The following is a 12,676-nucleotide window of genomic DNA, read 5'->3' on the forward strand; positions in this document are numbered from 1 at the left end:
ATGAAGATCTTTTCCCAGTGGTAGAAGTTGTGTAAGATTGTGTACGATACTTTGGCAATAGCTAATAAAACTGAGTGCCAATTCATCCTGAGGTTAAACAATTCTTGAGTAATACTCTAGTGCTTCTTTTATTTTTCTTTTTTTTTTTAAACTCTAGGACTTCTGTATCAAAAGCTCATACAGATAGCAGAACTTTACTACCATCTTTAGTACAACTGAAATGGGCACAATCAGTTCATTTTTTCAGTGGTTTCTGTTCAATCATGAAAGTAAAGGTAAGACCCACTACCATCAACATCAAATAGTTATGAAGCAAATCACCACAGAACCTTCAGCAGGATGAATTTATAGAAAGTTAGAACCAGACAAAATGAAACCACGTGCTACCTGTGCTTTTACTGTATGCGAGGATATCCTTAAAGAAAGGTAAGGCACTGAGATTGATGGCTTAAGCCTGTCATCCTTGCTGCCTTGGAAGCAAAGATTTGAGAATGAAGTTCATATATATATATATATAGAGAGAGAGAGAGAGAGAGAGAGAGATTGTTTATGTAAAGATATATTGTGTATATAGATATAAGTTTATAATAAAAGAACTATGTTTATTTTATTTTAATAAATATAAAAGGGGGAAGAACAATCCTCATTTAATAATACCTGATGAGAATGAAAAATCAAGCCATAAACTTGAGAATATACAAATGATTTGCATCTAAACTATATATAATATATATACTAATTTTTATGTCTTCAAAATGATCAATAAGAAAAACATAGTTCAATAGAAAAATGAGCAAGAGATATGAACAAGAAGACTACATAAATATATATATATATATACATATGTATCTCTCTATATATATAGATAGATAGATATGTTTGAGAGACTTCATCTCCAATGGCTGGATGTGGTAAGCAGCACTCATACAAGCTCAAGGAGGGTCCAGTGACCGGGCACAATGTACACGCCTACCATTCCAGAGACCAGGGGAAACACAAGAAGGAGGATCCAAACAAGTCTAGCCTGGCCATCAATCAAGAGCTTTCCTTGAAAATCAGCAATTCAGAGGAGTGGCTCAAGTAGTAGAAGAGCTGCCTAGCAAGTGAAAGACTCTGAGTTCAAACCCCAGTACCACCCTTTTCTCACTTCCCTACCTCCTTCCCCCAAAGAAATAGAAAACAAGAAAAGAAATCTGAGATAATAGTAATTGTAAAGCAAGTAGTAATTGTCCATGTGCATGAGGAAGGGTCCTAAGAGGAGCATATACATACAGCAGGTGTCTAATGATTACAGTATGCTCGCTCTTAAGCTGGGAAGAAGATAAATATTTTATTATTATATAAAATATAGGATATAGTTTACCCAAAGAAGTTTCTCTTCCAGAGGTTTGGACGTATATAAACACATATACACACTCACATCCATACACACACTTACACACACACACCTACACATACACATACACACATGCATGCTTAGAATACATGGTATTCTAATTATCTTCATGCTCTCCATTGTTCAGGCTTCTGACAAATGGGCTGCTATTTCCTTCATAAATGTGGAGATGACATTTGTATCCTTATGGAACCTGTGATCTGAACCAGAAAACGTCATTAAGTGAAGACAAAAATGAGAGATTTTTGTGATTGAAAAGTAATAAACAACAAATCAGTATTTCATGGAAATGGTGGCCCTAATCAAAGTCCATTTATGCATATATATATATATGTACATTAATTTGAAATAAAACTGATAAAGTAATATATGCTCATAAATAAAAGATTGGTTTTGAAAAAAGAAGTCATTGCTTCAAAAACATTGGATTGAATCCATATTCTATTAGAAAAAAAGAAATTGCACAAAAATGTGCCAAAAATTTTGGAGGCTGCTTATTTAAAGTATAGTATAAAGATTTTTTTTCTCTTAGGAGAGAAACACAAAGGCACAATGCCTATGTGTCTCTTTATATTTATATAAAATTATATATATACATATAGATATCAAAATGAACTTCAAGATATTGAAACGAGATCTCTCCTTTTTTAATTGTTATTTCTTGATGATTCTGTCTTTTCTCTATGTATGGTGTATTCATGTATATATCTTGGGGAGAAAGGCACAGAACTCAAGTGAAAAACTGCAGCAGTGGAATGCACTGGGCACTCATGAAAGTGAAGTGTACAACTCGTAGGTGGAGACAGGAGGGAGGGGCTGGGGAAAAGCAAAGCAACAGAAGACACTGTATGGAAGGAAATGAATTAATTACATGATTCATGTTATTGTAATCCCCCTATACATCATTTTTGTAGTAACAGTAAAGTAAACTAGTTAAAAAATATATCTGATAGGCTTGGAAGGTGGCTCAGTGGTAAAATGCTTGCCATGCATGTATGAAGCCCTGAGTTCGATTCCTCAGCACTACAGAAAAAAGTGGTGCTGTGGCTCAAGCGGTAGAGCTCTAGCCTTAAGCTGAAGAGCTGAGGGACAGCACCTACGCCCAGAGTTCAGGCCGCACAACTGACCAAAAAAATTGATTAATTTTTATTCCAATTTCTTTTTGTTGTTCTTGTTGGTTATGGGGCTTAAACTCTGGGCCTGGGCGCTGTCCCTCAACTCTTCAGATCAAGGTGAGCGCTCTACCACTTGAGCCACAGCACCACTAAAAAAATTAGTTAATTTTTAAAAATATATCTGAAACCATCTGAAGTCTCATTTAAAATATCCAGGTCACTTAACACAGGTTTCAAAGCCCTCACCATTCTGAATGCCTGGGTGTGTGTATTCGCAATTGGCATAATGATTCTTGTAGCTTGAATTGAAATCCTTTGATAATATTAATCTGTTTCCTTCCAAGCCTCTATTGCCAACAGTGGCAGAAAATTGTAGTTTTTCCTGCCTTTCTTCTAGAAGTCACTAGCTGGCAAGTATGAAGAATGACTCAATCAGCCTCTACTCTTTCTTCAGTTCAGTCTTGATGGTGCAAAAACTAAGTATCTCAGAGCTGGGAAGGTGACTCAGTGGTAGAGTGCTTGCCTCACATGCATAAGGTCCTGGGGTTGATTCCTCAGCACCACATAAACAGAAGAAAGAAAAAAAAATAAAAGCTGGAAGTGGTGCTGTGGCTCCTAGGGTGCTAACCTTGAGCTGAAGAGCTGAGAGACAGCTCCCAGGCTCAGAGTTCAGCCCCACAACCGACAAAAAAAAAAAAAAAAACCTAAGTATCTCAAACTCATCAGCAACTTATTTCTAATTTCTAGACATACACCAAATTATTCCAAGTAGATGTGTTTGAGAGGCATTTGTGATGGCCACTGTTGCTGAAGCAGCTTCCTGATTCCTTGAATCATAGCTGAGAAGAATCAAGTTCATGATGTCTGTGACTTCCTGACGTGTTGTCTTCTGAACCCACTGCTCTTAGCATTCTCCGTCTTTGTACATGAACCCCAGCTTGAGTAGACTCTCCTTCACCATTAGCAATTAGCTGGACTGTCCAAATATGTGATAGTATTTCAGTTACATAAATGTAACTCATATATTTGTTTTTGAAACTCCAGATCTTTATGTTTATTTCAACCATACAGGAACACTGCTGAATTTCAATAGAAAGAAAAGAAAGAAAGAAGAAAAGAGGGAAGGGAGGAAGGAAGAAATAAAAAAGGGAAGGAAGGAAGGAAGAAATAAAAGAAAATGAAAGTGTTTTTCCTACATAAGAGAACAAACATATAATCTCTTGTCCTGGAAATTCCCTGGCGGCCTTCTCTTCTTCTTCTTCTTCTTCTTCTTCTTCTTCTTCTTCTTCTTCTTCTTCTTCTTCCTCTTCTTCTTCCTCTTCTTCTTCCTCCTCCTCCTCCTCCTCCTCCTCCTCCTCCTCCTCCTCCTCCTCCTCCTCCTCCTCCTCCTCCTCCTCCTCCTCCTCCTCCTCCTCCTCCTCCTCCTCCTCCTCCTCCTTCTTCCTCCTCCTCCTCCCTTTCTTCCTCCCTTCCTTCCTCCCTTCCTTCCTTCCTCCTTCTCCTCCTCCTCCTTCTTCTCCTTCTCCTTCTTCCTCCTCCTCTTCCTCCTCCTTTTCCTCCCCTTCTCTTTCTTCTCCTTCTCTTCCTCCTCCTCTTCCTCCTCCTCCTCCTCTTTCCCTTCCTGTTTTTCATTTGACACTGCAGTTTGTCTAACTCAAATCCAAAATGATGCCATTCCAACATGCAGATTTTCTATGCTTCAAGTTTTTGTTTCCTGTCCCCCGTCTCCGTGAACCCTTTCAGTCTATCTCAATTCGGACGAACAAAACTCAAATACTCAGTCTCTTTACAATAAAAAATGTACATTTAAAAAAAAAGGTTATCCTGTGGAACGGACGGGGAGCCGTTTTGGTTTTTTTGTTGTGTTTTGTTTTTTTGAGATCCATTTCTGCAGTTCACACTTTCTTCTTTTTTTAACCAGGATTCCCCCCTTCCCACCCCGCAACCTTGGCACACCCCCAGGCCCATTTGTAAAATCCGATTTCTGCCCGGGAGCAGGAAAGGAGGACTTAGAGGCGTGCTTCCGACTCACGTGTCGAGACACGGGCCGGAGACTCCCGGGTGTTAAGCACTTCCCGCCGTCTTTCAAGCCCTGCCCAGACCCACCCGCCCTGCTGTTTCTGGGAAACCGAGACTCAAGACTCAGGGCATTCGCCGCGAGAGCAGCCGGGTGTGAAGCAGCGGTCCTGGGTTTCACGCTGGTCACCATTTAGAGGGGGACAGGTGGGAGCCGCTCCCCGCTTCGGATCTGGCCTTCAGCCCCCTCCTCTTTCTTCCAGCCCCAGCAAGTTGTATTCTGCAGAGACAAGGGGACCCCAGGATCTCCAGGGTCCCCAGAAGCAGAAGATTCCTGGAGGGACTCCTCGCTTCCAGCAGCAGGTGCCACCACAGCAGGATCTGGGGGAGACACCCCGTCCTTAGGTGAGTTTCCTCTTGGATTCCCGCAGGGAAGGTTCTGGGCCCACAGCACCCCCCCCGGGGGGTGGGGGGGACCCTGGGTTTCTTCGGATCTGTTCAAGGAGGGGAGGGAGGATGCGCAGACGTCCCAGTCTGACAAGCCCAACCTTAGAACTTTATGGAAAATGTTTGCTCACTTGGACTTCCCTGTGTGTAAGTTGCTCGTGCGTGCAAGTGGTCTGGAACAGCTTTTCCCGAGTGTGCTTCTCCCCCCGCAAGATAAACTCACATGAGGAACATGGCTACTGGCTCTGGTTTTCAGATGCCTGCGGCCATTTGGGGAAATGAAACCCGTCCACCCGCCCACCACTGCCGGCTCCTGGCTTCCTCTGCCAGCCTGCCTGCCTGCCCGCTGGGCCCGTCCAACACAAGTTATTCCACGAATCTCTTCTAGGGACTACGAAGTCGCAAACAAAAATTGTTAGTATAAAGCAATTCTACAAAGGGACTTCATTGAGAAATTTACAACATGCTTAAAATGTACATTGATCAAGTTCATTCCTTCTGCTACTTCTCTCTACTGTCTCTCTGTCTCTGTCTTTGTGTGTGTGTCTCTTTGACTGTCTCTCTGTCTCTCTCTGACTGTCTCTCTGTAAGGCTAGCTCTCTACCACTCCAGCAAAATTCGCACTTCCGGCCTTAATGTTGGTTAATTACAGATGGGTCTCATAGACTTTCCTGCCCAGGCTGGTTACAAACCGCAATCTTCAGATCTCAGGTTCTTGAGTAGCTAAGATTGCAGTCTCGAGAGAGCCACTGGTGCCTAGCTGTTACAGTCATAAACAGTTTTAATGGGTTTCACGGTGCTGTTTTCATACTTATGGATAATGTATTTCTATATATTCACCCCTGCTCACTTTCCCCTCTTCCCCTCTCCAAACAGTTCTCTTTTTATATGTCCTATTATTATTTTTGGTGTCAGTCTTGGGTCTTGAACTTAGAGCTTGGGCACTGTCCCCTAATCTTTTTTTGCTCAAGGCTAGTGCTCTACCATATGAGCCACAGCTCCACTTCTGGCTTTTTGATAGTTAGTTGGAAATAGGTAAGTCTCATGAACTTTCCTACCCTGGCTTTCAAACTGCTCTCCCCAGATCTCAGCTTCCTGAATAGCTAGGATTACAGGCATGAGCCACTGACCCCTGGCTTCATATTGTTATTTTTAGATGTCTATCTTTGTTGTTATGGAGTAACTGCCTCAAAGATCCAACTGCTATTAAAGAGAAAGCATCAAAGAACAGGTTACAACCTAAGACTTTGTGAGCCCTTGCTTCAAAATCCAAATTCTGATTTTGTTTTTGTGTCTGTGTAAAAGTTCACAGGGAACTTTGTTTCCCAGTCTGTTTCTCTGGATGGAGCTGGGGTCTATGAAATTCAAGTTTTGTTTTATACTAGTAGGGTCATCTGATGATTTTCTCTGTAGGGTAGGAGGGTAGGAGGGTTTGGAGAGAAAAGGCAGACCGGTTTGGAAGTGGCTATCTAGTCAGCAATATGAAATTCTTAGTCTCCCTTCCATCTGGTCTAATCTAACACAAACGAACTCATTGGTTACATTCATGGATTGGCTCTTGTTTACCTGCCTGAGATGATTATACAAGTGCTCTCTGATTGGTCAGGCTCTGAAGGCCTCCTCCAATAGGAGCTGACCTGCGCTGGGCACTAGATTTGAATATAGATGCTTGCTAAAACACCAGGAATATAGTGGGGTTGGAGAGAGTACAGGGTGTAGATTGGGGTGCAGTTGCCCTGGAGCCTGATCTGGAGGCCTGAGCCAGAAGTACTACCCTCCTGGAGGACCACAAGCATCCCAGCGTGCTTCAGCCTGTGCTTCTTGTCTAACTGTGGCACTAGGGAAAGAGAGGGGGTAGACTGGAGAGAAGCTCAGAGCAGCCATAATCAGCCCAACATTGAAGAGACTGTTTTAGCTAGAGAGAAAGTAAAAATAGCAAGAGCCAGAAAGTGCTAGAAAGAACAAGAGCCAGCTAGCAGGAGACCTAGAGAAAGCAGGAAATGGCAGGATGTCAGGGTAGAGAGGGAAACCTGTTGGTAAAGAAGGCCAGAGGCTAGAGACCTAGAAGTAAGAGTGGGGCAGAGAGGGGCAAGAGGGTAAGAAGAGAGAGGGTAGATGACAAAAGAGAGGAGGGAGAGAAATCCCAGGGGATCTGTCTGGTGGGGTGGAGAGGCAACCTAGGTTAGGTTGTATTGTTTTCTTCCTTTACTGCAAGAAGTAAAATGAAACCTTGAGTTCAGTAGAACCTTGACTTCTCCAACTTTAAAACGGCTTGGACTTTACAAGGCACCAGTGGCTCACTCCTGTCATCCTAGTTTACTCAGAAGGCTGAGATCTGAGGATCGTAGTTTGAAGCCAGCCCAGGCAGGAAAGTCGGTGGTGGGGTTTGAATCTTGGGCCTGGGCACCATCCCTGAACTCTTCAGCTCAAGGCTAGTGCTCTGCCACTTTGAGCTACAGTACCACTTCCTGTGAGACTCTTATCTCCAGTTAATCACAGAAGAAGCCAGAAGTGGTGCTGTAGCTTAAAGAGTGCTAGTCCTGAGATAAAAGGAGCTTAGGGACAACACCCAAGCCCAAAGTTCAAGGGCCAGGATTGGCCAAAAAAAGGGGAGGGGGCAGGGAGGTTGGACTAGGATAGCTAAAAAACACTTCGCATATTGATGATATAACTTGGTTCAGTCTGGATTCTGGAAAGAAAAGCGGTGGCTGATAATAGGGTGATTGCTCAGGTACAAGCCAGTGAACTGCAAGGTTTCTGTTTCTTTCTGCAGCTTTATTTGTGTTTTGGTGTGTGTAAGTTCATCACTTTGAGTCCTTTTTCAAACTTCAAAAGTGAGTCCACAGCAACAGACACAGGAAACCCCTAAATCTTCTTCCTTGTCCAGCAATAGACAGAGATCTTATAGCACAGCCCAGTTCCTCAGTTATCTATTTTGGTTCTTCCAGATTCTCTGCTGTCTAAAAAAGTCTTCCCATGGTTAACAGTACATAATGCTAATGTAAGAGTAGCAATATTTCCCGAGGTACCTATGTCACACCAGTATTTACATGTTTTCATCTCCTCAGCAGAAGAGATTGGTTCTAACCCTGCTACCTTCTGAGAATAAAGAAGAGGGGGAAAAGTACTTAATCAGAAATTACAAGATCATACAGCTAGCAGGTGCTTCATAGTTGTACACATGGTATACACATGGCCTTATCAATACTAGTGTTAGCTAGGCACAAGTGGCTCACCCCTGTAATGCTAGCTACTCAGAAGGTTGAGATCTGAGGGTCATGGTTTTCAGTTAGCCAAGTCAGGAAGGTCTGTAAGACTCCAGTTAACAACCAAAAAGCTGGAAGTGATCCTTAAATTGTAGAGTGCCAGCCTTGAGGGGAAAAGACAGAGTCTAGGCCCTGTAGCCAGTGAAGAAAGGAAGAAGGAAGGGAGGAGGGAGGAAGGAAGGAAGGAAGGAAGGAAAAAAGGAAGGGAGGGAGGAAGGAAGGAAGGAAAGAAGGAAGGAAGGAAGGAAGGAAGGAAAGGAAACCACTGACAGTGCATCTTCAAGCTTGCTTTCTCATTTAAAACCATCGCCTCTTTTCACAAACAGGAAACTGAGATTCCAAGAGAACAAGTAGCTCTCCTTAGTAGTGTTCTGCCAATGAGAAGGGCAGCGTTGTGAGCATAAGCACAGTCCAGATGACGTCCACCTGACCAGAAGTACAGGGAATAGTTGATCAACAGAGAGAAGAATCAACTTTTGAGATCAAAAACTTTTGATCTGAGCAAACCAAAACATTTTCCAGAACATAAAAGGGCCTTAAAAGGTATAATTATCAGAAGGGTGAGATCTAAGGATCAAGATTCAAAGCTAATCCAGATAAGAAAGTCTATGAGACTCTTGATCTTCAGTTAATCAGCAAAAAGCTGGAAGTGGAGCTGTGGCTCTAGTGATAGAGCACCTGCTCTGAGTGGGAAAGCTAAGCAAGAGCCAGAGGCCCTGAGTTCAAACTCCACTGGACCTAAAAATCACTTGTGAGATGTAACCAACTTTCTAAAGTGGTGATGGGAATTAGCAGTTAAGATTTTTATTTTGGTAAAGTCTTAGCATGATACCTGAAAATAGTGTTCTGTAATTCTGTTGTGAAGGTGATGGTACTTGGATAAACTCTCTGTCTAGGAAGAGAAGTGTAGAGCTAAAGAGAAAAAGTAGGGTATGGGGAGCTTAAATAAATGTATCATCTTTTTCTCTGTATGATTAATGACAGTTGTGACAATGTTGCTGTAACTTGGACTTTTTTGACATTAACCTTTCAGTTGAACCATCTGTTTCCTCTTGGAGTCATCATGAGCAGTAAGAAACGCAAGTCACAGAAAATCACATTTGATGCAAGGAATAATATGAAGATCAAACATTACTTTTCTCAGGTATGTCAGTAATACCAGAGCAGACTTTACCATCTTTCTGTCCTGATTGCACAGTTCTTCCTACCAAGGAAGTTGTCTCGTGGTGTATTAGGAAGCATCCATAAATTAAATTTATTCTCATCTACTTTATTTTGTTTTGGTGAATGCAAGTGGGGAAGGGAATTTTAATACAAAATTTGCTCATATCAAAGCAGCCTTTAACACAAAAGTAATCTGAAAATTTCCATCACCATCCTCAGCAACTTTTAATAGCATTCACTTCAAGAAATGTCCTTACTGGACTATTGAATCAAGAAATGTTTTGAAGAATGTCCTATATAGTAGTTAATGATATTAGAGATTAATCATTGATAATGAAAATTATGCCACCACCGGTTTTACTACTAGATTAGCTAGTTAAGTTATTCACAATCTGTTGTGCTAGTATACTAAATAAAATATGTATGAACTTTTCCAGTTATGTGAAATATCAGATATTTTACTATGTGTTTTATCCACTTTCAGTCTTGTAAGATGGGCATTATTGGAACCAAAGAATACAGAATAAAATGAAATTCTCAACCAAAAAAGCAGCCTTTAATAATAGGGGGAAAAAATGTTTGCAATGCTTTCTAAACCACAGTATAAATATCAAGTGCAATAATCTTACGTTTGTCAGAAAAATGCACCAATGTATAGTATGAAAAACTAACTTGACTGAGGTGAAGAGCGCTTATCTTATAATTTGGGAATCTCACATTAAACATGGGTCTAAGACTCTTAACAGGTTTTTAAATATTGGTTCTGCATTTCCTATAGAAATTCTGCAAACAGCACAGTAAAGGTGCCTTACGCCTATAACCCTAACTACTCAGAAGGCTGAGATTGAGGATCACAGTGTGAAGCCAGCCCAGGCAGGAAAGTCCATGAGACGCTTATCTCCAATAATAAACTACTCAGAAAAAGCTAGAAGTGGTGCTGTGGCTCAAGTGCTAGAGCACTAGTCTTGAGTAAAAGAAGTTGAGCACCAGGTGATGAGTTCAAGCCCCAAGACTGGCACCAAAAAAAAAAGGGGAAAACAAAAGACTAGGGTTGTATTCCAGAGTTTAAAAAACTATCAACTATTTCTTTTTAGATACCCAAAGAGGAACAGAATAGTCCCAGTACTTCTCAAATGAAAGTAGAATCTAGAAAAAGACCAAGTGATATAACTAACACCATTGAGCAAACATCCCATCTGCCTAAGAGCAAGCCACAAGACCTGACCGCCACCCCAAAAAAGAAAATTGAAATTACCTTGGATGTAAACATCAGGAAACACAAAAGCATGAAATACACACTTATCCACGATGAGAAGGAGAGCTTATACAAGGGACTTGTCACTCTTGACGCAGTCAAAACAGAGATAGATGCTCGGCCAGGCCAGGAAATGCTGGTCCGTGGTACAAAAGGAATCGAAGGGTACCTAAACCTTGGAATGCCCCTCCACTGTTTTCCTGAAAAGAACCACGTAGAAATTACATTTTTTAAAAGTAGTAATGAACAGAAAGAATATAAACAGATGTCTGGCCGGCATGACCACGCCTCTACTGAGTGTGTGAAATTTTACATTCATGCAATTGGGACGAGGGTAAAAAAGATTGTTCGGTGTAGAAAGATTCACAATGAAAGAAGAAAACTCTGTGTCTTTGGTTTCAAAGGAGAAACCATCAAAGACACTCTGTGCAAAGATGGCAGATTTTGTGCCCTTATAGAGAAGGAGAGCTGGAGACTCATCGGTGACCTGGATTCCATCATCGAAAGCACCCAGCCCGTGGATGAGCTGGAGGGCCAGCTCTTTCAGGTTGAGGTTGAAAGACAGGCAAAGCGGAAAGCAACAGCACCTGCTCCGAATCTGGAGCCGGAGGAGAAGGTGCTTAAAGAGTATATCGTGGACGAGTACCCCAGTCTGAGAAGCGAAAGTAAAAAAATCAGAGAATACATCAAGGAAAAAGCAGAACAAAGAAAGAAGGGAAAGAAGACATCACTGTTTACACTGCATAGGAGAAACTTTGGAAAACTGACCAAAAACTCGACTCTGGTGAAAGTCCACAAATTTCTTTCCCAGCTAGGTGACTCTGTTGGGTTCCTACTGTGGGATAATAATGGAAATACGGGTTGTGCCACCTGCTTTGTGTTTTCGGGACCGTTCATTCTCACTTGTCGGCATGTCATAAATGACATTGTGGGGAAAGGGATAGAGCCAAGTCAGTGGGCAGACATAATCGGTCAGTGTGTCAAGGTGATCTTTAGTTATGAAGAGAGTCTAGTAAAAGAAGAGAACTGCTTTTTCCTTGAACCTTGGTTTCAGATATCAGATGGAACTCTTGACTATGCTGTGCTGAAACTGAAGGCAGATGGCCAGCCAGTGCCCCTGGGGCTACGAGATAAAATTGCCCCTTTACCACTCAATGGGTTGATGTACATCATTGGCCATCCACAGGGAGAGAGCAAGAGGACCGATGCTTGTGCAGTGATCCCTCAGAGTGAACGAGAACAAAAATACAAGGAAAATATTCAGGCAGGAGAAGCAGTAGGCTGCAACTTTCCCCCACACTTTGTTCACATGCACACGCAAAACAGTTTCCAGAAGATAGCTCACAACCCTGATGTGTTGACTTATGACACTACTTTTTATTGGGGATCTTCTGGCTCCCCCGTGTTTGATTCCCAAGGTTCCCTAGTGGCCATGCACACAGCTGGCATCACCTGTGAGTACCAGCATGGGATTCTCAATATCATTGAGTTTGGCTCTTCCATGGAATCCATCCTCTCTGATATGAAGCAGAAAGATGAGGCATGGTACAATGAAGTGTGCGTCCAGCCACAGGATGTGGAAATGTTAAGTCAAGACTATTGACTGCTGAGATGTCATTTAGCTTGCAGGGAATTGTCCATGGGGATGTTAATACATAGGCTGTGAGGATGGTTTTCTAGCTTCCAAACAGGCCATAACCCATAGCATTGATGTTTATAGAACAAGCATATTGGGTATCAGGCATTTTTTTTCTAAGTCCATGAAGGAACTGATCTAAAGAACTTTAGGTGGTAGACTATTATACATGTATTCAATCATTTATAACTAGCAGTATGGGCTCCTGGATATACTTAAACTTTGGTGACAATTCACTATTGCTTTGTTTTACTGCTCAAATTGTTCTCATTTTGGCCAGGGTGATTGCTTTTTTTATTTTTTTGGCTGGTTCTGGGCTTAAACTCAGGGCCTAGGTGCTGTCCCTGAACTCTCTCAGCTCAAGGCACACTCCTCTACCAC

General features: G+C 42.0%; 1 protein-coding gene across 3 annotated transcripts; it reads left to right on the forward strand.

The window, feature by feature from the left end:
* The first annotated feature begins 4,642 nt into the window (after positions 1–4,642).
* Fam111a (FAM111 trypsin like peptidase A) lies at positions 4,643–12,654 on the forward strand. Of its 3 annotated transcripts, none has more exons than XM_042675978.1 (3): positions 4,643–4,932; positions 9,274–9,384; positions 10,499–12,654. In XM_042675978.1, the coding sequence occupies exons 2-3, from the start codon at positions 9,304–9,306 to the stop codon at positions 12,260–12,262; spliced, it is 1,845 nt and encodes a 614-aa protein (XP_042531912.1). In that variant the 5' UTR covers positions 4,643–4,932; positions 9,274–9,303; the 3' UTR covers positions 12,263–12,654. The 3 variants fall into 3 exon arrangements, with proteins under 3 accessions (XP_042531912.1, XP_042531913.1, XP_042531914.1); XM_042675979.1 differs by lacking the exon at positions 4,643–4,932 and adding an exon at positions 5,298–5,388; XM_042675980.1 differs by lacking the exon at positions 4,643–4,932 and adding an exon at positions 8,495–8,783.
* The last annotated feature ends 22 nt before the right edge of the window (positions 12,655–12,676 follow it).

Source organism: Dipodomys spectabilis, unplaced genomic scaffold (assembly GCF_019054845.1).
Source record: "Dipodomys spectabilis isolate Male_0828 unplaced genomic scaffold, ASM1905484v1 ptg000030l, whole genome shotgun sequence".
NCBI classification, from domain to species: domain Eukaryota; kingdom Metazoa; phylum Chordata; class Mammalia; order Rodentia; family Heteromyidae; genus Dipodomys; species Dipodomys spectabilis.

What these genes read in the sequence shown, in the direction of transcription:
- Fam111a (XM_042675978.1), top strand. Translation starts at nt 9,304, where the DNA reads ATGAGCAGTAAGAAACGCAAGTCACAGAAAATCACATTTGATGCAAGG. An exon ending in TCAAACATTACTTTTCTCAG is followed by an intron (nt 9,385 to 10,498) that starts GTATGTCAGTAA and finishes ATTTCTTTTTAG; the next exon opens with ATACCCAAAGAGGAACAGAA.